Below are 27431 nucleotides of genomic sequence, written 5' to 3' on the forward strand. Positions count from 1 at the left end.
ACAGTAAAATATCGATATTTGCAGATGATACAAAACTATGTAAAGCAGTTAATACAAGAGAAGATAGTATTCTGCAACAGTTGGATCTGGATAAGTTGGAAACTTGGGCTGAAAGGTGGCAGATGAGGTTTAACAATGATAAATGTAAGGTTATACACATGGGAAGAGGGAATCAATATCACCATTACACACTGAACGGGAAACCACTGGGTAAATCTGACAGGGAGAAGGACTTGGGGATCCTAGTTAATGATAAACTTACCTGGAGCAGCCAGTGCCAGGCAGCAGCTGCCAAGGTAAACAGGATCATGGGGTGCATTAAAAGAGGTCTGGATACACATGATGAGAGCATTATACTGCCTCTGTACAAATCCCTAGTTAGACCGCACATGGAGTACTGTGTCCAGTTTTGGGCACCGGTGCTCAGGAAGGATATAATGGAACTAGAGAGAGTACAAAGGAGGGCAACAAAATTAATAAAGGGGATGGGAGAACTACAATACCCAGATAGATTAGCGAAATTAGGATTATTTAGTCTAGAAAAAAGACGACTGAGGGGCGATCTAATAACCATGTATAAGTATATAAGGGGACAATACAAATATCTCGCTGAGGATCTGTTTATGCCAAGGAAGGTGACGGGCACAAGGGGGCATTCTTTGCGTCTGGAGGAGAGAAGGTTTTTCCACCAACATAGAAGAGGATTCTTTACTGTTAGGGCAGTGAGAATCTGGAATTGCTTGCCTGAGGAGGTGGTGATGGCGAACTCAGTCGAGGGGTTCAAGAGAGGCCTGGATGTCTTCCTGGAGCAGAACAATATTGTATCATACAATTATTAGGTTCTGTAGAAGGACGTAGATCTGGGTATTTATTATGATGGAATATAGGCTGAACTGGATGGACAAATGTCTTTTTTCGGCCTTACTAACTATGTTACTATGTTACTATGTTACGCCGATACCTCATATGTGGGGGTAAACCACTGTTTGGGCGCACGGCAGGGCTTGGAAGGGAAGGAGCGCCATTTGACTTTTTGAATCAAAAATTGGCTCCACTCTTTAGCGGACACCATGTCACGTTTGAAGAGCCCCCGTGTGCCTAAAAATTGGAGCTCCCCCACAAGTGACCCCATTTTGGAAACTAGACGCCCCAAGGAACTTATCTAGATGCATAGTGAGCACTTTAAACCCCCAGGTGCTTCACAAATTGATCCGTAAAAATGAAAAAGTACTTTTTTTTTTTCACAAAAAAATAATTTTAGCCTCAATTTTTTCATTTTCACATGGACAACAGGATAAAATGGATTCTAAAATTTGTTTGGCAATTTCTCCTGAGTACACCGATACCTCATATGTGGGGGTAAACCACTGTTTGGGCACAAGGCAGGGCTCGGAAGGGAAGGCGGGCCTTTTGACTTTTTGAATGGAAAATTAGCTCCAATTGTTAGCGGACACCATGTCGCGTTTGGAGAGCCCCTGTGTGCCTATGCAATGGAGCTCCCCCACAAGTGACCCCATTTTGGAAACTAGACGCCCCAAGGAACTTATCTAGATGCATACTGAGCACTTTAAACCCCCAGGTGCTTCACAGAAGTTTATAATGCAGAGCCATGAAAATAAAAAATAATTTTTCTTTTCTCAAAAATGATTTTTTATCCTGGAATTTCCTATTTTGCCAATGGTAATAGGAGAAATTGGACCACAAATGTTGTTGTCCAGTTTGTCCTGAGTACGCTGATACCCCATATGTGGGGGTAAACCACTGTTTGGGCGCACGGCAGGGCTCAGAAGGGAAGGCACGCCATTTGGCTTTTTAAATGGAAAATTAGCTCCAATCATTAGCGGACACCATGTTGCGTTTGGAGAGCCCCTGTGTGCCTAAACATTGGAGATCCCCCACAAATGACCCCATTTTTGAAACTAGACCCCCAAAGGAACTAATCTAGATGTGTGGTGAGCACTTTGAACCCTCAAGTGCTTCACAGAAGTTTATAACGCAGAGCCATGAAAATAAAATAAAAAATTTCTTTTCTCAAAAATGATTTTTTAGCCCGCAATTTTTTATTTTCCCAAGGGTAACAGGAGAAATTTGACCCCAAAAGTTGTTGTCCAGTTTCACCTGAGTACGCTGATACCCCATATGTGGGGGTAAACCACTGTTTGGGCACATGCCAGGGCTCGGAAGTGAAGTAGTGACGTTTTGAAATGCAGACTTTGATGGAATGCTCTGCGGGCATCACGTTGCGTTTGCAGAGCCCCTGATGTGGCTAAACAGTAGAAACCCCCCACAAGTGACCCCATTTTGGAAACTAGACCCCGAAAGGAACTTATCTAGATGTGAGGTGAGCACTTTGAACCCCCAAGTGCTTCACAGAAGTTCATAACACAGAGCAGTGAAAATAATAAATACGTTTTCTTTCCTCAAAAATAATTTTTTAGCCCAGAATTTTTTATTTTCCCAAGGGTTACAGGGGAAATTGGACCAAAAAAGTTGTTGTCCAGTTTCTCCTGAGTACGCTGATACCCCATGTGTGGGGGTAAACCACTGTTTGGGCACATGCCAGGGCTCGGAAGTGAAGTAGTGACTTTTGAAATGCAGACTTTGATGGAATGGTCTGCGGGCGTCACGTTGCGTTTGCAGAGCCCCTGGTGTGCCTAAACAGTAGAAACCCCCCACAAGTGACCCCATTTTGGAAACTAGACCCCCCCAAGGAACTTATCTAGATATGTGGTGAGCACTTTGAACCCCCAAGTGCTTCACAGACGTTTACAACGCAGAGCCGCGAAAATAAAAAATCATTTTTCTTTCCTCAAAAATGATGTTTTAGCAAGCAATTTTTTATTTTCTCAAGGGTAACAGGAGAAATTGGACCCCAGTAATTGTTGCGCAGTTTGTCCTGAGTATGCTGGTACCCCATATGTGGGGGTAAACCACTGTTTGGGCACACGTCAGGGCTCGGAAGTGAGGGAGCACCATTTGACTTTTTGAATACAAGATTAGCTGGAATCAATGGTGGCGCCATGTTGCGTTTGGAGACCCCTGATGTGCCTAAACAGTGGAAACCCCTCAATTCTAACTCCAACACTAGGGCACGGGGGGGGGGCATCGGAGCACGGGGGGAGGCGTCGGAGGACGGGGGGGAGGCGTCGGAGCACGGGGGGGAGGCGTCGGAGCATGGATGAGGATCGGTGTGCGTGCGGGTGGATTGGAGCACGGGGTGGGGGATCACTGTGCGGGGGGGGGGGGGGATCGCTGTGCGGGGGGGGGGGGATCGGAGCACGGGGGGGTTTCATTGGAGCACGGGGGGTGTGATTGGAGCACGGGGGAGCGGAGCACTGGACGGAGGGGAGCGCTGCACAGATCGGGGGGCTGGGGGGAGCGATCGGTGGGGTGGGGTGGGTGCACATTAGTATTTCCAGCCATGGCCGATGATATTGCAGCATCGGCCATGGCTGGATTGTAATATTTCACCAGTTTTTTAGGTGAAATATTACAAATCGCTCTGATTGGCTGTTGAAAGTGAAACTGCCAATCAGAGCGATCGTAGCCACGGTGGGGTGAAGCCACCCCCCCTGGGCTAAACTACCACTCCCCCTGTCCCTGCAGGCCGGGTGAAATGGGAGTTAACCCTTTCACCGGATCTGCAGGGACGCGATCTTTCTGTGACACAACATATGCGTCACAGGTCGGATTGGCACCGACTTTCATGACGCATACGCTGTGTCACAGGTCGGGAAGGGGTTAACTCCCTCCTCCGCCCACCACTGCCCCCTCCAACCTCCCTCATCTCTGCTGAGGACTTTGCCACACACTTTAAAGGGACACCGTCACCTGAATTTGGAGGGAACAATCTTCAGCCATGGAGGCGGGGTTTTTGATTCACCCTTTCCTTTCCCGCTGGCTGCAATATTGGATTGAAGTTCATTCTCTGTCCTCCGTAGTACATGAGACAGAGAATGAACTTCAATCCAATATTGCAGCCAGCATGCAGCCAGCGGGTAAGGAAAGGGTGAATCAAACACCCGAAAACCCCGCCTCCATGGCTGAAGATTGTTCCCTCCAAATTCAGGTGACAGTGTCCCTTTAAAAATAAGATCGACCAAACAAGGCAAGTCTTCATTGTTCAACCACCACAACCCCTTTGTATACCAGACCAATACCCAAACCCCATAACCTCCCTATCCAACATCACTGAAGGGGGGCTTAATTGTCTCCTCTCCAAATCGCACCTCACCACCTGTGCGCTCGACCCCATCCCACCTCCTCCCCAACCTCACCACCACTCTTATCCCATCCCTAACCCACCTCTTCAACCTATCACTAACTTCTGGCACCTTCCCCTCTGCTTTCAAACATGCCACAATCACGCCTATTCTTAAAAAGCCAACCCTCGATCCAACATCTATGTCCAGCATCGCCCAATATCGCTGCTTCCAAACTCCTGGAGCAGCACGTCCACGCTGAACTTTCCTCCCACCTCTCATCTAACATCTGGTTTCCGCCCCATCACTCAACTGACACAGCCCTGACTAAAATTACTAACGACCTACTTACAGCCAAAGCTAATGGACAATACTCTGTAATCCTCCTTCTAGACCTGTCCTCTGCTTTCGACACAGTTGACCACTGCCTCCTACTACAGATCCTCTCCTCCTTTGGCATCAAAGACCTCGCCCTATCCTGGATCTCCTCATACCTTTCCAACCGCACATTCAGCGTCTCCCACACTACCTCCTCATCCCACCCTCTCTCTGTTGGAGACCCCCAAGGCTCTGTTCTTGGACCCCTACTCTTCTCAATCTATACACTTGGCCTGGAACAACTCAAAGTCTCATGGATTCCAGTACCACCTTTATGCTGATGACACTCAGATCTACCTCTCTGGCCCAGATGTCACCTCTCTGCTGTCCAGAATCCCGGAGTGTCCATCAGCCATATCCTCCTTCTCCTCTTGCTTCCTCAAACTCACAAACTCAATGTGGACAAATCTGAACTCATCATCTTTCCTCCATCTCATAGATCTTCCTTACTTGACCTATCTATCGCAATTAACGACATCACGCTCTCCCCCGTACTGGAAGTTCGCTGCCTCGGAGTAACGCTCGACTCTGCCCTGTCCTTCAAACCACACATCCAAGCTCTCTCCACCTCCTGTCGCCTCCAGCTCAAAAAAATCTCCAGAATCCGTCCTCTCCTCAACTCTCAATCTACTAAAATGCTTGTGCACGCCCTCATCATCTCCCGCATTGACTACTGCAACATCCTTTTCTGTGGCCTCCCTGCTAACACCCTTGCACCTTTCCAGTCTATCCTTAACTCTGCTGCCCGACTAATTCATCTCTCTCCTCGCTACTCCTCCGCTTCCCCCCTCTGCAAATCTCTTCACTGGCTCCCATTCTCGTAGCGTATCCAGTTCAAACTACTAATACTGACCTACAAAGCCATCCATAACCTGTCTCCTCCATATATCTCTGAACTAATCTCCCGATATCTTCCCTCACGTAATCTCCAGTCCTCCCAAGATCTCATTCTCTCCTCCACACTTATCCGCTCCTCACCCAACCGCCTCCATGACTTCTCCCGAATATCCCCCATCCTCTGGAATTCTTTGCCCCAACACGTCCGACTATCAGCCACATTCGGATCCTTCAGACGGAACCTGAAAACCCAGCTCTTCAGGAAATCCTACAGCCTGCACTGACCCTGCTGCCTCCTCACCACTGACCCTGCTGCCTCCTCACCATCACCGGAGCTACCGCCTCACCAACACCGGAGCTACCGCCTCACCAACACCGGAGCTACCGCCTCACCAACACCGGAGCTACCGCCTCACCAACACCGGAGCTACCGCCTCACCAACACCGGAGCTACCGCCTCACCAACACCGGAGCTACCGCCTCACCAACACCGGAGCTACCGCCTCACCAACACCGGAGCTACCGCCTCACCAACACCGGAGCTACCGCCTCACCACCACCGGAGCTACCGCCTCACCACCACCGGAGCTACCGCCTCACCACTACCGGAGCTACCGCCTCACCACTACCGGAGCTACTGCCTCACCAACACCGGAGCTACCGCCTCACCAACACCGGAGCTCCTGCAACCCCCAACCTACTGTCTCCATCCCCACCATCCTGTAGAATGTGAGCCCCCCAGGGCAGGGTCCTCGCCCCTCTGTATCAGTCCGTCATTGTTAGTTTACTGTAAGTGATATCTGTAACTTGTATGTGACCCCTCCTCATGTACAGACCATGGAATCAATGGTGATATAGAAATAAATAATAATAAAAGAAACCACCACAATCTGTGACATCTGTGACCTCGATCAGAAATGTCCCCCGTATACAGATCCGGTACAGGGCTCAGCACCGTCTACCTGATGATCCTCCGGGATGTTGTGATTCTCCTCCGGACAGTCCGGGGGATACAGAGGACGGGGAGATCTCTCTGGTGGATTCCTCCTCCTGGATCCATCTGTAGGAGACGCACAGTGATGGAATAGATTGTGACATGTGATGATGAGATGATGGGAGTAGTAGTCGGTGACCACAGAACAGAAATATCTGTGGCTGCAGCACTAAGGCTACGTTCACATTAGCGTTCCGCAGCGGCGACGCGCCCCTATGTTTAACATGGGGGACGCGTGCGTTTTTTTTGTTGCGTTTTCCGACACGTGCGTCGTTTCCGACGCTAGAGTCGGACGCAAGAAAATGCAACAAGTTGCATTTTTCGTGCGTCCGATTTTCGTCAAAAAACGACGCACGCGTCGCAAAACGCGTTTTTGCGTGCGTTTGCGCGCGTTTTTTTTGTGCGTCGTGCGTTGCGTCGCCGACGCAGCGGCGCGCAACGCTAATGTGAACGTAGCCTAATAGCAACCGACCAACGCTGAAGAGACAATGTGATGTCAGGGGAAGGTTTCCTCTCACCTCGTGGTGTCAGAGGCCGGAGCTCCTCCATCATCACATCCTGGTACCGATCCTGGTGTCCTTCTAGATACTCCCACTCCTCCACGGAGAGATAGACAGCGACGTCCTGACACCTTATAGGAACCTGACAACAGCCACACCGTCATCACCCAGAATCCTCCAGTGCTGTATAATGTCCCAGCAGTCACCTCTCCGCTCATCACCCAGAATCCTCCAGTCCTGTATAATCTCCCAGCAGTCACCTCTCTGCTCATCACCCAGAATCCTCCAGTGCTGTATAATGTCCCAGCAGTCACCTCTCCGCTCATCACCCAGAATCCTCCAGTCCTGTATAATGTCCCAGCAGTCACCTCTCCGCTCATCACCCAGAATCCTCCAGTCCTGTATAATCTCCCAGCAGTCTCCTCTCCGCTCATCACCCAGAATCCTCCAGTGCTGTATAATGTCCCAGCAGTCACCTCTCCGCTCATCACCCAGAATCCTCCAGTGCTGTATAATGTCCCAGCAGTCACCTCTCCGCTCATCACCCAGAATCCTCCAGTGCTGTATAATGTCCCAGCAGTCACCTCTCCTCTCATCACCCAGAATCCTCCAGTGCTGTATAATCTCCCAGCAGTCACCTCTCCGCTCATCACCCAGAATCCTCCAGTCCTGTATAATGTCCCAGCAGTCACCTCTCCGCTCATCATCCAGAATCCTCCAGTGCTGTATAATGTCCCAGCAGTCACCTCTCCGCTCATCACCCAGAATCCTCCAGTCCTGTATAATCTCCCAGCAGTCACCTCTCCGCTCATCACCCAGAATCCTCCAGTCCTGTATAATCTCCCAGCAGTCACCTCTCCGCTCATCACCCAGAATCCTCCAGTGCTGTATAATGTCCCAGCAGTCACCTCTCCGCTCATCACCCAGAATCCTCCAGTCCTGTATAATCTCCCAGCAGTCACCTCTCCGCTCATCACCCAGAATCCTCCAGTGCTGTATAATCTCCCAGCAGTCACCTCTCCGCTCATCACCCAGAATCCTCCAGTCCTGTATAATGTCCCAGCAGTCACCTCTCCGCTCATCATCCAGAATCCTCCAGTGCTGTATAATGTCCCAGCAGTCACCTCTCCGCTCATCACCCAGAATCCTCCAGTCCTGTATAATGTCCCAGCAGTCACCTCTCCTCTCATCACCCAGAATCCTCCAGTGCTGTATAATCTCCCAGCAGTCACCTCTCCGCTCATCACCCAGAATCCTCCAGTCCTGTATAATGTCCCAGCAGTCACCTCTCCGCTCATCATCCAGAATCCTCCAGTGCTGTATAATGTCCCAGCAGTCACCTCTCCGCTCATCACCCAGAATCCTCCAGTCCTGTATAATCTCCCAGCAGTCACCTCTCCGCTCATCACCCAGAATCCTCCAGTCCTGTATAATCTCCCAGCAGTCACCTCTCCGCTCATCACCCAGAATCCTCCAGTGCTGTATAATGTCCCAGCAGTCACCTCTCCGCTCATCACCCAGAATCCTCCAGTCCTGTATAATCTCCCAGCAGTCACCTCTCCGCTCATCACCCAGAATCCTCCAGTGCTGTATAATCTCCCAGCAGTCACCTCTCCGCTCATCACCCAGAATCCTCCAGTCCTGTATAATGTCCCAGCAGTCACCTCTCCGCTCATCACCCAGAATCCTCCAGTCCTGTATAATCTCCCAGCAGTCACCTCTCCGCTCATCACCCAGAATCCTCCAGTCCTGTATAATCTCCCAGCAGTCACCTCTCCGCTCATCACCCAGAATCCTCCAGTGCTGTATAATGTCCCAGCAGTCACCTCTCCGCTCATCACCCAGAATCCTCCAGTCCTGTATAATCTCCCAGCAGTCACCTCTCCGCTCATCACCCAGAATCCTCCAGTCCTGTATAATATCCCAGCAGTCACCTCTCCGCTCATCACCCAGAATCCTCCAGTGCTGTATAATGTCCCAGCAGTCACCTCTCCGCTCATCACCCAGAATCCTCCAGTGCTGTATAATGTCCCAGCAGTCACCTCTCCGCTCATCACCCAGAATCCTCCAGTCCTGTATAATGTCCCAGCAGTCACCTCTCCGCTCATCACCCAGAATCCTCCAGTGCTGTATAATGTCCCAGCAGTCACCTCTCCGCTCATCACCCAGAATCCTCCAGTGCTGTATAATGTCCCAGCAGTCTCCTCTCCACTCATCACCCAGAATCCTCCAGTGCTGTATAATGTCCCAGCAGTCACCTCTCCGCTCATCACCCAGAATCCTCCAGTCCTGTATAATCTCCCAGCAGTCACCTCTCCGCTCATCACCCAGAATCCTCCAGTGCTGTATAATGTCCCAGCAGTCACCTCTCCGCTCATCACCCAGAATCCTCCAGTGCTGTATAATGTCCCAGCAGTCACCTCTCCACTCATCACCCAGAATCCCCCAGTGCTGTATAATGTCCCAGCAGTCACCTCTCCGCTCATCACCCAGAATCCTCCAGTGCTGTATAATGTCCCAGCAGTCTCCTCTCCGCTCATCACCCAGAATCCTCCAGTCCTGTATAATGTCCCAGCAGTCACCTCTCCGCTCATCACCCAGAATCCTCCAGTGCTGTATAATCTCCCAGCAGTCACCTCTCCGCTCATCACCCAGAATCCTCCAGTGCTGTATAATGTCCCAGCAGTCACCTCTCCGCTCATCACCCAGAATCCTCCAGTCCTGTATAATCTCCCAGCAGTCTCCTCTCCGCTCATCACCCAGAATCCTCCAGTGCTGTATAATCTCCCAGCAGTCACCTCTCCGCTCATCACCCAGAATCCTCCAGTGCTGTATAATGTCCCAGCAGTCTCCTCTCCGCTCATCACCCAGAATCCTCCAGTCCTGTATAATCTCCCAGCAGTCACCTCTCCGCTCATCACCCAGAATCCTCCAGTGCTGTATAATCTCCCAGCAGTCACCTCTCCACTCATCACCCAGAATCCCCCAGTGCTGTATAATGTCCCAGCAGTCTCCTCTCCGCTCATCACCCAGAATCCTCCAGTCCTGTATAATCTCCCAGCAGTCACCTCTCCGCTCATCACCCAGAATCCTCCAGTCCTGTATAATCTCCCAGCAGTCACCTCTCCGCTCATCACCCAGAATCCTCCAGTGCTGTATAATGTCCCAGCAGTCACCTCTCCGCTCATCACCCAGAATCCTCCAGTGCTGTATAATGTCCCAGCAGTCACCTCTCCGCTCATCACCCAGAATCCTCCAGTCCTGTATAATGTCCCAGCAGTCACCTCTCCGCTCATCACCCAGAATCCTCCAGTGCTGTATAATGTCCCAGCAGTCACCTCTCTGCTCATCACCCAGAATCCTCCAGTCCTGTATAATGTCCCAGCAGTCACCTCTCCGCTCATCACCCAGAATCCTCCAGTCCTGTATAATCTCCCAGCAGTCACCTCTCCGCTCATCACCCAGAATCCTCCAGTGCTGTATAATCTCCCAGCAGTCACCTCTCCGCTCATCACCCAGAATCCTCCAGTGCTGTATAATCTCCCAGCAGTCACCTCTCCGCACATCACCCAGAATCCTCCAGTGCTGTATAATCTCCCAGCAGTCACCTCTCCGCTCATCACCCAGAATCCTCCAGTGCTGTATAATCTCCCAGCAGTCACCTCTCCGCTCAGCAGCTCAATCATCTTGTTGCTGAGCTCCAGGATCTTCTTGTTCCTCTCATGTAGCAGGGAGTGCGGGGGAGGCTCTGTGATGGGGCTCCGCCCTCCTGACTCCTGGAGATGGATGATGGGAGTCACACCGCCCCCCGGTGTCTTCCTCACTATTGTGTAATCCTGTGTATGGAGAGAGACACTTAGGGAGAAGATTCCTTCCCGACTCCAGATCTGACAATCAGTAGAAATCCCGGGATCAATAACCGTCTCCAGTAATCTGGGGCCATAACCGGGAATATTATTCCCCTCCGGACAGACATCCCGGCCCCTCTACAGCTCTTATAGGGAATCCCCATGACAACTCCTCTGGGCAGAGCGCTCCACACAATCACTGCTCTTACAGGAAAGAATCCTTCTCTCTATTCCGATGTCGGACTTGTCACAGAACACAATAAAGCTGATAGAAATGTAGAGGAGTTACCTCTCCGCTCAGCAGGGAGACGATCTCCAGGGCGAAGTGGAATAATCTTCTGGTGGTCTCATCCCTGTCCATCCTCGGGGTCATTCAGGAGGAGGAGGGATGAGCACTGGATCAGCTGGAGGGATCTCGTCCTGCCGGCGTCTTCATGATGAAGGAGAAGATGGAAATCACAGGGGACGAGAGAACGACAATCACTAAATTCTGCCAAATATCAACATTTATCAGGAAGAATCTGGAGGAAAAGGCTCAAAACTCCACCGCGACCTCCTCCGCCGATCTGACCGCTCATTATCAGCCTCGTAGGGGGGAGGACGGTCACCGTGTTAACTACACCACCAGCAGAGGACGGTCACCGTGGTAACTACATCACCAGTGAGGGGCAGGTCACTGTGTAAACTCCACCTCCAGCTGAGGACGGTCAACGTGGTAACTACACCGCCAGTGAGGGGCAGGTCACTGTGTAAACTCCACCGCCAGCATAGGACAGTCACCGTGGTAACTCCACCTCCAGCTGAGGATGGTCAACGTGGTAACTACACCGCCAGCATAGGACGGTCACCGTGGTAACTCCACCTCCAGCTGAGGATGGTCAACGTGGTAACTCTACCGCTAGTGGGGGACAGTCACCATGGTAACTACACCGCCAGCAGAGGTCTGTCACCATGGTAACTACACCGCCAGCAGAGGTCTGTCACCATGGTAACTACACCGCCAGCAGAGGTCAGTCACCATGGTAACTATGCCACCAGAGAGGGACGGTCACCGCGGTAACTACACTGCCAGGAGAGGCTGTGACATGAGGAGGTGCTATACATCCCTGTTGCTATAGTCCAGAGGTGTCAAACTGTATTCCTCGAGGGCCGCAAACAGGTCATGTTTTCAGGATTTCCTTAGCTTTGCACAAGGTGCTGGAATCATTCTGTGCGGGTGATTAAATTATCACCTGTGCAATACAAGGAAATCCTGAAAACATGACCTGTTTGCGGCCCTCGAGGAATGCAGTTTGACACCTCTGCTATAGTCCCTTCCAAGGAGAGCTACCGTATTTTTCTGACTATAAGATGCACTTTTTTCCTCCCAAAATGTGGAAAAAAAATGTGGCGTTTGTCTTACAGTCCGGATATACCGGCTCTGGCTGTGGTGGGGAGGTAGGGAGCGGTTTCGGCAGAGCAGCGGGTCACAGAGGCAGGAGCCAGCAGATGCGGCTAACTCCTGTGCCCGTTGCTAGAGAGAAATTAATATTCACTGCATTCCATGCCCATGGGCGTGGAGGGCAATGAATATTCATTTCTTTTTGGCATCCTGGTATGATACGGTCTAATCCCGGTCCTGGTATTATTGGTCCCATCCTTATTCTGGTAGGATTAGTCCCATCCCGGTCCTGGCATGCATGGCCCCATCAGAAAAGATTAACAAAAAACATTACACTTACCTTCCAGGCGCTCCCTCGCAGCATCCTGCTCCGGTGCCAGAAGCTGCTTAATGCTTGTAATGGCAGGGACGTGACCGCCGGCGGCAGCAGGAAGGCTCCGGCTGACACTGCGCGCTACTGAAGAGCAATGAATACTCGCTGCTCTCTGCGATGTACAGTCCCGGTGAATATTCCGGCAGCCGTGCTCTGCCTGTGACATCCCTGACATGTGCTTCTTACAAGCACTAATAAGCTGCTGGCAACGGAGGAGGAAGCGGAGGAAGGAAGTGTAATGGTTTTATTTCCATTTTCCCTTTAGAGGTGTGTTTGGATTAGGGTTGGAGTTATAATTGGGGGTTTCAATGTTTAGGCACATCAGGGGTCTCCAAACGCGACATGGCGTCCGATCTCAATTCCAGCCAATTCTACATTGTAAAGTCATACAGCGCTCCTTCCCTTCCGAGCTCTCCCATGCGCCCAGTCAGTGGTTCCCCCCCACATATGGAGTATCAGCGTACTCAGGACAAATTGGACAACAACTTTTGTAGCTCATTATCCCTTTCTACCATTGTGAAAATAAAAAAAAAGGTTCATAAGAAAAATGTTTTTAAAAAAGTTAAATGTTCATTTTTTCCTTCCATATTGTTTCAGTTCCTGTGAAGCACCAGAAGGGTTAATAAACTTCCTGAATGTGATTTTGAGCACCTTGAGGGGTGCAGTATTTAGAACGGTGTCACACTTGGATATTTTCTATCACAGACCCCTCAAAGTGACTTCAAATGAGATGTGGTCCCTAAAAAAAATGGTGTAAAAATGAGAAATTGCTGGTCAACTTTTAACCGTTATAACTCCCTAACAAAAAAAAATTGTTTCCAAAATTGTGCGGCTGTAAAGTAGACATGTGGGAATAGTGCGGTGATGTCAGTATGTCTCCCTCTGAGGTGGGCTCCGGTGGGTAGACATGTGGGAATAGTGCGGTGATGTCAGTATGTCTCCCTCTGAGGTGGCTCCAGTGGGTAGACATGTGGGAATAGTGCGGTGATGTCAGTATGTCTCCCTCTGAGGTGGCTCCAGTGGGTAGACATGTGGGAATAGTGCGGTGATGTCAGTATGTCTCCCTCTGAGGTGGGCTCCGGTGGGTAGACATGTGGGAATAGTGCGCTGATGTCAGTATGTCTCCCTCTGAGGTGGGCTCCGGTGGGTAGACATGTGGGAATAGTGCGGTGATGTCAGTATGTCTCCCTCTGAGGTGGGCTCCGGTGGGTAGACATGTGGGAATAGTGCACTGATGTCAGTATGTCTCCCTCTGAGGTGAGCTCCGGTGGGTAGACATGTGGGAATAGTACACTGATGTCAGTATGTCTCCCTCTGAGGTGGGCTCCGGTGGGTAGACATGTGGGAATAGTGCACTGATGTCAGTATGTCTCCCTCTGAGGTGGGCTCCGGTGGGTAGACATGTAGGAATAGTGCACTGATGTCAGTATGTCTCCCTCTGAGGTGAGCTCCGGTGGGTAGACATGTGGGAATAGTACACTGATGTCAGTATGTCTCCCTCTGAGGTGGGCTCCGGTGGGTAGACATGTGGGAATAGTGCGGTGATGTCAGTATGTCTCCCTCTGAGGTGGGCTCCGGTGGGTAGACATGTGGGAATAGTGCGGTGATGTCAGTATGTCTCCCTCTGAGGTGGGCTCCGGTGGGTAGACATGTGGGAATAGTGCGGTGATGTCAGTATGTCTCCCTCTGAGGTGGGCTCCGGTGGGTAGACATGTGGGAATAGTGCACTGATGTCAGTATGTCTCCCTCTGAGGTGGGCTCCGGTGGGTAGACATGTGGGAATAGTGCGGTGATGTCAGTATGTCTCCCTCTGAGGTGGGCTCCGGTGGGTAGACATGTGGGAATAGTGCGGTGATGTCAGTATGTCTCCCTCTGAGGTGGGCTCCGGTGGGTAGACATGTGGGAATAGTGCGGTGATGTCAGTATGTCTCCCTCTGATGTGGGCTCCGGTGGGTAGACATGTGGGAATAGTGCACTGATGTCAGTATGTCTCCCTCTGAGGTGGGCTCCGGTGGGTAGACATGTGGGAATAGTGCGCTGATGTCAGTATGTCTCCCTCTGAGGTGGGCTCCGGTGGGTAGACATGTGGGAATAGTGCGCTGATGTCAGTATGTCTCCCTCTGAGGTGGGCTCCGGTGGGTAGACATGTGGGAATAGTGCGCTGATGTCAGTATGTCTCCCTCTGAGGTGGGCTCCGGTGGGTAGACATGTGGGAATAGTGCGCTGATGTCAGTATGTCTCCCTCTGAGGTGGGCTCCGGTGGGTAGACATGTGGGAATAGTGCGCTGATGTCAGTATGTCTCCCTCTGAGGTGGGCTCCGGTGGGTAGACATGTGGGAATAGTGCGCTGATGTCAGTATGTCTCCCTCTGAGGTGGGCTCCGGTGGGTAGACATGTGGGAATAGTGCGCTGATGTCAGTATGTCTCCCTCTGAGGTGGGCTCCGGTGGGTAGACATGTGGGAATAGTGCGCTGATGTCAGTATGTCTCCCTCTGAGGTGGGCTCCGGTGGGTAGACATGTGGGAATAGTGCGCTGATGTCAGTATGTCTCCCTCTGAGGTGGGCTCCGGTGGGTAGACATGTGGGAATAGTGCGCTGATGTCAGTATGTCTCCCTCTGAGGTGGGCTCCGGTGGGTAGACATGTGGGAATAGTGCGGTGATGTCAGTATGTCTCCCTCTGAGGTGGGCTCCGGTGGGTAGACATGTGGGAATAGTGCGCTGATGTCAGTATGTCTCCCTCTGAGGTGGGCTCCGGTGGGTAGACATGTGGGAATAGTACACTGATGTCAGTATGACTCCCTCTGAGGTGGGCTCCGATGGGTAGACATGTGGGAATAGTGCACTGATGTCAGTATGTCTCCCTCTGAGGTGGGCTCCGGTGGGTAGACATGTGGGAATAGTGCGGTGATGTCAGTATGTCTCCCTCTGAGGTGGGCTCCGGTGGGTAGACATGTGGGAATAGTGCACTGATGTCAGTATGTCTCCCTCTGAGGTGGGCTCCGGTGGGTAGACATGTGGGAATAGTGCGCTGATGTCAGTATGTCTCCCTCTGAGGTGGGCTCCGGTGGGTAGACATGTGGGAATAGTACACTGATGTCAGTATGACTCCCTCTGAGGTGGGCTCCGATGGGTAGACATGTGGGAATAGTGCGCTGATGTCAGTATGTCTCCCTCTGAGGTGGGCTCCGGTGGGTAGACATGTGGGAATAGTACACTGATGTCAGTATGTCTCCCTCTGAGGTGGGCTCCGAAGGGTAGACATGTGGGAATAGTGCGCTGATGTCAGTATGTCTCCCTCTGAGGTGGGCTCCGGTGGGTAGACATGTGGGAATAGTGCGGTGATGTCAGTATGTCTCCCTCTGAGGTGGGCTCCGGTGGGTAGACATGTGGGAATAGTGCGGTGATGTCAGTATGTCTCCCTCTGAGGTGAGCTCCGGTGGGTAGACATGTGGGAATAGTGCGCTGATGTCAGTATGTCTCCCTCTGAGGTGGGCTCCGGTGGGTAGACATGTGGGAATAGTGCGGTGATGTAAGTATGTCTCCCTCTGAGGTGGGCTCCGGTGGGTAGACATGTGGGAATAGTGCGGTGATGTCAGTATGTCTCCCTCTGAGGTGAGCTCCGGTGGGTAGACATGTGGGAATAGTGCAGTGATGTCAGTATGTCTCCCTCTGAGGTGGGCTCCGGTGGGTAGACATGTGGGAATAGTGCGGTGATGTCAGTATGTCTCCCTCTGAGGTGGGCTCCGGTGGGTAGACATGTGGGAATAGTGCGGTGATGTCAGTATGTCTCCCTCTGAGGTGGGCTCCGGTGGGTAGACATGTGGGAATAGTGCACTGATGTCAGTATGTCTCCCTCTGAGGTGGGCTCCGGTGGGTAGACATGTGGGAATAGTGCACTGATGTCAGTATGTCTCCCTCTGAGGTGGGCTCCGGTGGGTAGACATGTGGGAATAGTGCACTGATGTCAGTATGTCTCCCTCTGAGGTGGGCTCCGGTGGGTAGACATGTGGGAATAGTGCGGTGATGTCAGTATGTCTCCCTCTGAGGTGGGCTCCGGTGGGTAGACATGGGGGAATAGTGCGGTGATGTCAGTATGTCTCCCTCTGAGGTGGGCTCCGGTGGGTAGACATGTGGGAATAGTGCACTGATGTCAGTATGTCTCCCTCTGAGGTGGGCTCCGGTGGGTAGACATGTGGGAATAGTGCACTGATGTCAGTATGTCTCCCTCTGAGGTGGGCTCCGGTGGGTAGACATGTGGGAATAGTGCGCTGATGTCAGTATGTCTCCCTCTGAGTTGGGCTCCGGTGGGTAGACATGTGGGAATAGTGCGGTGATGTCAGTATGTCTCCCTCTGAGGTGGGCTCCGGTGGGTAGACATGTGGGAATAGTGCGGTGATGTCAGTATGTCTCCCTCTGAGGTGGGCTCCGGTGGGTAGACATGTGGGAATAGTGCGGTGATGTCAGTATGTCTCCCTCTGAGGTGGGCTCCGGTGGGTAGACATGTGGGAATAGTGCGGTGATGTCAGTATGTCTCCCTCTGAGGTGGGCTCCGGTGGGTAGACATGTGGGAATAGTGCACTGATGTCAGTATGTCTCCCTCTGAGGTGGGCTCCGGTGGGTAGACATGTGGGAATAGTGCGGAGATGTCAGTATGTCTCCCTCTGAGGTGGGCTCCGGTGGGTAGACATGTGGGAATAGTGCAGTGATGTCAGTATGTCTCCCTCTGAGGTGGGCTCCGGTGGGTAGACATGTGGGAATAGTGCGGTGATGTCAGTATGTCTCCCTCTGAGGTGGGCTCCGGTGGGTAGACATGTGGGAATAGTGCACTGATGTCAGTATGTCTCCCTCTGAGGTGGGCTCCGGTGGGTAGACATGTGGGAATAGTGCGGAGATGTCAGTATGTCTCCCTCTGAGGTGGGCTCCGGTGGGTAGACATGTGGGAATAGTGCAGTGATGTCAGTATGTCTCCCTCTGAGGTGGGCTCCGGTGGGTAGACATGTGGGAATAGTGCGGTGATGTCAGTATGTCTCCCTCTGAGGTGAGCTCCGGTGGGTAGACATGTGGGAATAGTGCGGTGATGTCAGTATGTCTCCCTCTGAGGTGAGCTCCGGTGGGTAGACATGTGGGAATAGTGCGGTGATGTCAGTATGTCTCCCTCTGAGGTGAGCTCCGGTGGGTAGACATGTGGGAATAGTGCGGTGATGTCAGTATGTCTCCCTCTGAGGTGGGCTCCGGTGGGTAGACATGTGGGAATAGTGCGGTGATGTCAGTATGTCTCCCTCTGAGGTGGGCTCCGGTGGGTAGACATGTGGGAATAGTGCACTGATGTCAGTATGTCTCCCTCTGAGGTGGGCTCCGGTGGGTAGACATGTGGGAATAGTGCGGAGATGTCAGTATGTCTCCCTCTGAGGTGGGCTCCGGTGGGTAGACATGTGGGAATAGTGCAGTGATGTCAGTATGTCTCCCTCTGAGGTGGGCTCCGGGGGGTAGACATGTGGGAATAGTGCGGTGATGTCAGTATGTCTCCCTCTGAGGTGAGCTCCGGTGGGTAGACATGTGGGAATAGTGCGGTGATGTCAGTATGTCTCCCTCTGAGGTGAGCTCCGGTGGGTAGACATGTGGGAATAGTGCGGTGATGTCAGTATGTCTCCCTCTGAGGTGAGCTCCGGTGGGTAGACATGTGGGAATAGTGCGGTGATGTCAGTATGTCTCCCTCTGAGGTGGGCTCCGGTGGGTACACATGTGGGAATAGTGCACTGATGTCAGTATGTCTCCCTCTGAGGTGGGCTCCGGTGGGTAGACATGTGGGAATAGTGCGGTGATGTCAGTATGTCTCCCTCTGAGGTGAGCTCCGGTGGGTAGACATGTGGGAATAGTGCGGAGATGTCAGTATGTCTCCCTCTGAGGTGGGCTCCGGTGGGTAGACATGTGGGAATAGTGCGGAGATGTCAGTATGTCTCCCTCTGAGGTGGGCTCCGGTGGGTAGACATGTGGGAATAGTGCGGAGATGTCAGTATGTCTCCCTCTGAGGTGGGCTCCGGTGGGTAGACATGTGGGAATAGTGCGCTGATGTCAGTATGTCTCCCTCTGAGGTGGGCTCCGGTGGGTAGACATGTGGGAATAGTGCGGTGATGTCAGTATGTCTCCCTCTGAGGTGAGCTCCGGTGGGTAGACATGTGGGAATAGTGAGGTGATGTCAGTATGTCTCCCTCTGAGGTGGGCTCCGGTGGGTAGACATGTGGGAATAGTGCGCTGATGTCAGTATGTCTCCCTCTGAGGTGAGCTCCGGTGGGTAGACATGTGGGAATAGTGCGGTGATATCAGTATGTCTCCCTCTGAGGTGAGCTCCGGTGGGTAGACATGTGGGAATAGTGCGGCGATGTCAGTATGTCTCCCTCTGAGGTGGGCTCCGGTGGGTAGACATGTGGGAATAGTGCGGCGATGTCAGTATGTCTCCCTCTGAGGTGAGCTCCGGTGGGTAGACATGTGGGAATAGTGCGGCGATGTCAGTATGTCTCCCTCTGAGGTGAGCTCCGGTGGGTAGACATGTGGGAATAGTGCGGCGATGTCAGTATGTCTCCCTCTGAGGTGGGCTCCGGTGGGTAGACATGTGGGAATAGTACACTGATGTCAGTATGTCTCCCTCTGAGGTGGGCTCCGGTGGGTAGACATGTGGGAATAGTGCGCTGATGTCAGTATGTCTCCCTCTGAGGTGGGCTCCGGTGGGTAGACATGTGGGAATAGTACACTGATGTCAGTATGTCTCCCTCTGAGGTGGGCTCCGGTGGGTAGACATGTGGGAATAGTGCGGTGATGTCAGTATGTCTCCCTCTGAGGTGGGCTCCGGTGGGTAGACATGTAGGAATAGTGCGGTGATGTCAGTATGTCTCCCTCTGAGGTGGGCTCCGGTGGGTAGACATGTGGGAATAGTGCGGTGATGTCAGTATGTCTCCCTTTGAGGTGGGCTCCGGTGGGTAGACATGTGGGAATAGTACACTGATGTCAGTATGTCTCCCTCTGAGGTGGGCTCCGGTGGGTAGACATGTGGGAATAGTGCGGCGATGTCAGTATGTCTCCCTCTGAGGTGGGCTCCGGCGGGTAGACATGTGGGAATAGTACACTGATGTCAGTATGTCTCCCTCTGAGGTGGGCTCCGGTGGGTAGACATGTGGGAATAGTGCACTGATGTCAGTATGTCTCCCTCTGAGGTGGGCTCCGGTGGGTAGACATGTGGGAATAGTGCACTGATGTCAGTATGTCTCCCTCTGAGGTGGGCTCCGGTGGGTAGACATGTGGGAATAGTGCGCTGATGTCAGTATGTCTCCCTCTGAGGTGGGCTCCGGTGGGTAGACATGTGGGAATAGTGCACTGATGTCAGTATGTCTCCCTCTGAGGTGGGCTCCAGTGGGTAGACATGTGGGAATAGTGCGGTGATGTCAGTATGTCTCCCTCTGAGGTGGGCTCCGGCGGGTAGACATGTGGGAATAGTACACTGATGTCAGTATGTCTCCCTCTGAGGTGGGCTCCGGTGGGTACACATGTGGGAATAGTGCGGTGATGTCAGTATGTCTCCCTCTGAGGTGGGCTCCGGTGGGTAGACATGTGGGAATAGTACACTGATGTCAGTATGTCTCCCTCTGAGGTGGGCTCCGGTGGGTAGACATGTGGGAATAGTACACTGATGTCAGTATGTCTCCCTCTGAGGTGGGCTCCGGTGGGTACACATGTGGGAATAGTGCGGTGATGTCAGTATGTCTCCCTCTGAGGTGGGCTCCGGCGGGTAGACATGTGGGAATAGTGCACTGATGTCAGTATGTCTCCCTCTGAGGTGAGCTCCGGTGGGTAGACATGTGGGAATAGTGCACTGATGTCAGTATGTCTCCCTCTGAGGTGGGCTCCGGTGGGTAGACATGTGGGAATAGTGCGGTGATGTCAGTATGTCTCCCTCTGAGGTGAGCTCCGGTGGGTAGACATGTGGGAATAGTGCACTGATGTCAGTATGTCTCCCTCTGAGGTGAGCTCCGGTGGGTAGACATGTGGGAATAGTGCGGTGATGTCAGTATGTCTCCCTCTGAGGTGGGCTCCGGTGGGTAGACATGTGGGAATAGTGCGGTGATGTCAGTATGTCTCCCTCTGAGGTGGGCTCCGGTGGGTAGACATGTGGGAATAGTGCGGTGATGTCAGTATGTCTCCCTCTGAGGTGGGCTCCGGTGGGTAGACATGTGGGAATAGTGCGGTGATGTCAGTATGTCTCCCTCTGAGGTGGACTCCGGTGGGTAGACATGTGGGAATAGTGCACTGATGTCAGTATGTCTCCCTCTGAGGTGGGCTCCGGTGGGTAGACATGTGGGAATAGTGCGGTGATGTCAGTATGTCTCCCTCTGAGGTGGGCTCCGGTGGGTAGACATGTGGGAATAGTGCGGTGATGTCAGTATGTCTCCCTCTGAGGTGAGCTCCGGTGGGTAGACATGTGGGAATAGTGCACTGATGTCAGTATGTCTCCCTCTGAGGTGGGCTCCGGTGGGTAGACATGTGGGAATAGTGCGGTGATGTCAGTATGTCTCCCTCTGAGGTGAGCTCCGGTGGGTAGACATGTGGGAATAGTGCACTGATGTCAGTATGTCTCCCTCTGAGGTGGGCTCCGGTGGGTAGACATGTGGGAATAGTGCGGTGATGTCAGTATGTCTCCCTCTGAGGTGGGCTCCGGTGGGTAGACATGTGGGAATAGTGCGGTGATGTCAGTATGTCTCCCTCTGAGGTGGGCTCCGGTGGGTAGACATGTGGGAATAGTGCGGTGATGTCAGTATGTCTCCCTCTGAGGTGGGCTCCAGTGGGTAGACATGTGGGAATAGTGCGGTGATGTCAGTATGTCTTCCTCTGAGGTGGGCTCCGGTGGGTAGACATGTGGGAATAGTGCACTGATGTCAGTATGTCTCCCTCTGAGGTGGGCTCCGGTGGGTAGACATGTGGGAATAGTGCGGTGATGTCAGTATGTCTCCCTCTGAGGTGGGCTCCGGTGGGTAGACATGTGGGAATAGTGCGGTGATGTCAGTATGTCTCCCTCTGAGGTGGGCTCCGGTGGGTAGACATGTGGGAATAGTGCGGTGATGTCAGTATGTCTCCCTCTGAGGTGGGCTCCGGTGGGTAGACATGTGGGAATAGTGCGCTGATGTCAGTATGTCTCCCTCTGAGGTGGGCTCCGGTGGGTAGACATGTGGGAATAGTGCACTGATGTCAGTATGTCTCCCTCTGAGGTGGGCTCCGGTGGGTAGACATGTGGGAATAGTACACTGATGTCAGTATGTCTCCCTCTGAGGTGGGCTCCGGTGGGTAGACATGTGGGAATAGTGCACTGATGTCAGTATGTCTCCCTCTGAGGTGGGCTCCGGAGGGTAGACATGTGGGAATAGTGCACTGATGTCAGTATGTCTCCCTCTGAGGTGGGCTCCGGTGGGTAGACATGTGGGAATAGTACACTGATGTCAGTATGTCTCCCTCTGAGGTGGGCTCCGGTGGGTAGACATGTGGGAATAGTGCGCTGATGTCAGTATGTCTCCCTCTGAGGTGGGCTCCGGTGGGTAGACATGTGGGAATAGTGCACTGATGTCAGTATGTCTCCCTCTGAGGTGGGCTCCGGTGGGTAGACATGTGGGAATAGTACACTGATGTCAGTATGTCTCCCTCTGAGGTGAGCTCCGGTGGGTAGACATGTGGGAATAGTGCGCTGATGTCAGTATGTCTCCCTCTGAGGTGAGCTCCGGTGGGTAGACATGTGGGAATAGTGCGGTGATGTCAGTATGTCTCCCTCTAAGGTGGGCTCCGGTGGGTAGACATGTGGGAATAGTGCACTGATGTCAGTATGTCTCCCTCTGAGGTGGGCTCCGGTGGGTAGACATGTGGGAATAGTGCACTGATGTCAGTATGTCTCCCTCTGAGGTGAGCTCCGGTGGGTAGACATGTGGGAATAGTGCGGTGATGTCAGTATGTCTCCCTCTGAGGTGGGCTCCGGTGGGTAGACATGTGGGAATAGTGCACTGATGTCAGTATGTCTCCCTCTGAGGTGGGCTCCGGTGGGTAGACATGTGGGAATAGTGCACTGATGTCAGTATGTCTCCCTCTGAGGTGGGCTCCGGCGGGGAGCCGGCATCAAAGTCGGGACGTGTCAGCTGTTCTGAGCCCCAATAGGCACGGGTGGAATCACGATCCACCTGCTATTAACTAGTTACATGCTGCTGTCAAACACTGAGCAAGCACTACTGGTCATCTGGTCGCTGACTCCCGTCACATGATCGTCGGCATGACAACCAGAGATCTCCTGGAGACCTCTAGGATTGTTGATGCCGGAATGCTGTGAGCGCCCCCTGTAATTCAGCTACACAGGAGCGATCGGAGCATCACCTCGATGTAGCAGAGCCGATCAGGCTGTGCCAGCTTCTAGCTTCCCATGAAGGTTATTGAAGCATTGCAAAAGTAAAAAAAAATGTTTTTAAAAATATGAAAAAACAATAAAAAAAATATATAAAAGTTCAACTCACCCCCTTTCGCCCCTATTCAAAATAAAACAATAAAAAAAAAATCAAACCTACACGTATTTGGTATCGCTGCGTTCAGAATCGCCCGATCTATCAATAAAAAAAAGCATTAACCTGATCGCTAAACGGCGCAGTGAGGAAAAAGTCAAAACGCCAGAATTACGTTTTTTTGATCGCCATGACATTGAATTAAAATGTAATAACGGGCGATCAAAAGATCGTATCTGCACAAAAGTGGAATCAATAAAAACGTCAGCTAAGCGCGCAAAAAATAATCCTTCACCTGACCCCAGATCACGAAAAAAGGCACAATTTTTTTTTTTTTTAGTAACATTTGGAATTTTTTTTTCACCGCTTAGGCTACGTTCAGGCTGCGTGTTTGCGTTGGGCGACGCAGCGGCGACGCATGCGTCATGCGCCGCTATATTTAACATGGGGGACGCATGGACATGCGTTGTGCGACGCATGCTTTTTTTTTGCCGCAAGCGTCGGGCGCAGGAAACGCAACAAGTTGTATTTTTCTTGCGTCCAAATTTCGGCAAAAAAGGACGCATGCGTCGCAAAACGCAGCGTTTTTGCGTGCGTTTTGGTGAGTTTTTATTTGCGTTGTGCGTTGCGTCGCCGACGCAGCGGCGCACAACGCAAATGTGAACGTAGTCTTAGATATAAAAGAACCCGGAGAAGTTTGGTGTCTGTGACCTCGTAATGACCTGGAGAATCACAACGGCCGCTCAGATTTACCATCTAGTGAACGTGGAGAAAAAACTCAAAAAACACTTGTGGGATGGAAGTTATTTTACAATTTCACCGCACTTGGAATTTGTTTCCTACTTTCTGTTACACGACGACACGGTAAAACCAACGTCGTTCAAAAGTCCAACTCGTCCCGCAAACAATAAGCCCCAACATGGCCGCAGTGACGGAAAAACAAGAGTTATGTCTCTGGGAAGGAGGGAGCGAAAACCGAACACGGAAAAAGCTCCGGGAGTGAAGGGGTTAAGTAGCAGATTGGCTCCGTCACTAAGGGGTTAACATCCCCCACACTGAGGAGCCGCAGTCACAGGAGCAGCTCTGATCTCACCGCACGCTCTCCTCTCACCGCACGTTCTCCCCACGCCGCACGCTCTCCCCTCGCCGCACGCTCTCCCCACGCCGCACGCTCTCCCCACGCCGCACGCTCTCCCCTCGCCGCACGCTCTCCCCTCGCCGCACGCTCTCCCCTCGCCGCACGCTCTCCCCTCGCCGCACGCTCTCCCCTCGCCGCACGCTCTCCCCACGCCGCACGCTCTCCCCACGCCGCACGCTCTCCCCTCGCCGCACGCTCTCCCCACGCCGCACGCTCTCCCCTCGCCGCACGCTCTCCCCTCGCCGCACGCTCTCCCCTCACTGCACTCTCCTCACAGATTCACCACAAGTCCCAGAACTCCACCAAACCCTCCTGTAATCTCACCGGAATGGCGGGAAATCTGCTGCTGGCTGACACCAGAGAACACGAGCTGCACACAGCCAGGACGGAGCTGCTGCACTGGACGACCTGTGGTGACGTCACCGTCATGTGATCAGGGGGCGGAGCTCCAGAGAGAAGTGACCGAGCTGTAGTGACGATCCTGTTATGTGACAATGATGACGTCACCACAGCTCCTCCCCCTCAGTGCAGCAGTCACTTCCTCCTTGTTCTGTTCTGACATTAATTCTCCTCCAGAAACTCCGGTGTAGACGGCTCAGCGGTGACAGGAGGAGAATGGAGGAGATTCCGGCAGCTCCGGTGTAGACGGCTCAGCGGTGACAGGAGGAGAATGGAGGAGATTCCGGCAGCTCCGGAGTAGACGGCTCAGCGGTGACAGGAGGAGAATGGAGGAGATTCCGGTGTAGACGGCTCAGCGGTGACAGGAGGAGAATGGAGGAGATTCCGGCAGCTCCGGTGTAGACGGCTCAGCGGTGACAGGAGGAGAATGGAGGAGATTCCGGCAGCTCCGGTGTAGACGGCTCAGCGGTGACAGGAGGAGAATGGAGGAGATTCCGGCAGCTCCGGTGTAGACGGCTCAGGAGTGACATGAGGAGAATGGAGGAGATTCCGGCAGCTCCGGTGTAGGTGGCTCAGCGGTGACAGGAGGAGAATGGAGGAGATTCCGGCAGCTCCGGTGTAGACGGCTCAGCGGTGACAGGAGGAGAATGGAGGAGATTCCGGCAGCTCCGGTGTAGGTGGCTCAGCGGTGACAGGAGGAGAATGGAGGAGATTCCGGCAGCTCCGGTGTAGACGGCTCAGGGGTGACAGGAGAAGAATGGAGGAGATTCCGGCAGCTCCAGTTTAGACGGCTCAGCGGTGACAGGAGGAGAATGGAGGAGATTCCGGCAGCTCCGATGTAGACGGCTCAGCGGTGACAGGAGGAGAATGGAGGAGATTCTGGCAGCTCCGGTGTAGACGGCTCAGCGCTGACAGGAGGAGAATGGAGGAGATTCCAGCAGCTCCGGTGTAGACAGCTCAGCGGTGACAGGAGGAGAATGGAGGGGATTCCGTTAGCTCCGGTGTAGACGGCTCAGTGGTGACAGGAGGAGAATGGAGGAGATTCCGGCAGCTCCGGTGTAGACGGCTCAGCGGTGACAGGAGGAGAATGGAGGAGATTCCGGCAGCTCCGGTGTAGACGGCTCAGCGGTGACAGGAGGAGAATGGAGGAGATTCCGGCAGCTCCGGTGTAGACGGCTCAGCGGTGACAGGAGGAGAATGGAGGAGATTCCGGCAGCTCCGGTGTAAATGGATCAGCGGTGACAGGAGGAGAATGGAGGAGATTCCGGCAGCTCCGGTGTAGACGGCTCAGCGGTGACAGGAGGAGAATGGAGGAGATTCCGGCAGCTCCGGTGTAGACGGCTCAGCGGTGACAGGAGGAGAATGGAGGAGATTCCGGCAGCTCCGGTGTAGACGGCTCAGCGGTGACAGGAGGAGAATGGAGGAGATTCCGGCAGCTCCGGTGTAGGTGGCTCAGCGGTGACAGGAGGAGAATGGAGGAGATTCCGGCAGCTCCAGTTTAGACGGCTCAGCGGTGACAGGAGGAGAATGGAGGAGATTCCGGCAGCTCCGATGTAGACGGCTCAGCGGTGACAGGAGGAGAATGGAGGAGATTCTGGCAGCTCCGATGTAGACGGCTCAGTGGTGACAGGAGGAGAATGGAGGAGATTCCGGCAGCTCCGGTGTAGACGGCTCAGCGGTGACAGGAGGAGAATGGAGGAGATTCCGGCAGCTCCGGTGTAGACGGCTCAGCGGTGACAGGAGGAGAATGGAGGAGATTCCGGCAGCTCCGGTGTAGACGGCTCAGCGGTGACAGGAGGAGAATGGAGGAGATTCCGGCAGCTCCGGTGTAAATGGATCAGCGGTGACAGGAGGAGAATGGAGGAGATTCCGGCAGCTCCGGTGTAGACGGCTCAGCGGTGACAGGAGGAGAATGGAGGAGATTCCGGCAGCTCCGGTGTAGACGGCTCAGCGGTGACAGGAGGAGAATGGAGGAGATTCCGGCAGCTCCGGTGTAGAAGGCTCAGCGGTGACAGGAGGAGAATGGAGGAGATTCCGGCAGCTCCGGAGTAGACGGCTCAGCGGTGACAGGAGGAGAATGGAGGAGATTCCGGCAGCTCCGGAGTAGACGGCTCAGCGGTGACAGGAGGAGAATGGAGGAGATTCCGGCAGCTCCGGAGTAGACGGCTCAGCGGTGACAGGAGGAGAATGGAGGAGATTCCAGCAGCTCCGGAGTAGACGGCTCAGCGGTGACAGGAGGAGAATGGAGGAGATTCCGGCAGCTCCGGTGTAGACGGCTCAGCGGTGAAATGAGAATGGAGGAGATTCCGGCAGCTCCGGTGTAGACGGCTCAGCGGTGACAGGAGGAGAATGGAGGAGATTCCAGCAGCTCCGGAGTAGACGGCTCAGCGGTGACAGGAGGAGAATGGAGGAGATTCCGGCAGCTCCGGTGTAGACGGCTCAGCGGTGACAGGAGGAGAATGGAGGAGATTCCGGCAGCTCCGGTGTAGACGGCTCAGCGGTGACAGGAGGAGAATGGAGGAGATTCCGGCAGCTCCGGTGTAGACGGCTCAGCGGTGACAGGAGGAGAATGGAGGAGATTCCGGCAGCTCCGATGTAGACGGCTCAGCGGTGACAGGAGGAGAATGGAGGAGATTCCGGCAGCTCCGGTGTAGACGGCTCAGCGGTGACAGGAGGAGAATGGAGGAGATTCCGGCAGCTCCGGTGTAAATGGATCAGCGGTGACAGGAGGAGAATGGAGGAGATTCCGGCAGCTCCGGTGTAGACGGCTCAGCAGTGACAGGAGGAGAATGGAGGAGATTCCGGCAGCTCCGGAGTAGATGAATTAGCGGTGACAGGAGGAGAATGGAGGAGATTCCGG

At 53.3% G+C, this 27431-nt stretch overlaps 1 protein-coding gene and 1 pseudogene across 2 annotated transcripts in view; both read right to left on the reverse strand.

The window, feature by feature from the left end:
- Positions 1-24568, reverse strand: part of LOC138657610 (zinc finger protein 271-like) — a 185639-nt pseudogene extending 161071 nt beyond the window's left edge.
- LOC138657594 (zinc finger protein 271-like) overlaps positions 1-24591 on the reverse strand; it is a 50309-nt gene extending 25718 nt beyond the window's left edge. For both annotated transcript variants that reach the window (XM_069745344.1, XM_069745349.1), the window contains exons 1-5: positions 24497-24591; positions 11049-11189; positions 10574-10747; positions 6930-7053; positions 6380-6477 (exon numbers count right to left, since the gene is read on the reverse strand). In XM_069745344.1, the coding sequence (XP_069601445.1) occupies positions 6380-6477; positions 6930-7053; positions 10574-10747; positions 11049-11132 (480 nt within the window). In that variant the 5' untranslated portion in view covers positions 11133-11189; positions 24497-24591. The remainder of the gene's footprint in view (positions 1-6379; positions 6478-6929; positions 7054-10573; positions 10748-11048; positions 11190-24496) is intronic.
- Between the last annotated feature and the right edge of the window lie 2840 nt (positions 24592-27431).

This window comes from Ranitomeya imitator, chromosome 1, assembly GCF_032444005.1.
Source record: "Ranitomeya imitator isolate aRanImi1 chromosome 1, aRanImi1.pri, whole genome shotgun sequence".
NCBI lineage: Eukaryota > Metazoa > Chordata > Amphibia > Anura > Dendrobatidae > Ranitomeya > Ranitomeya imitator.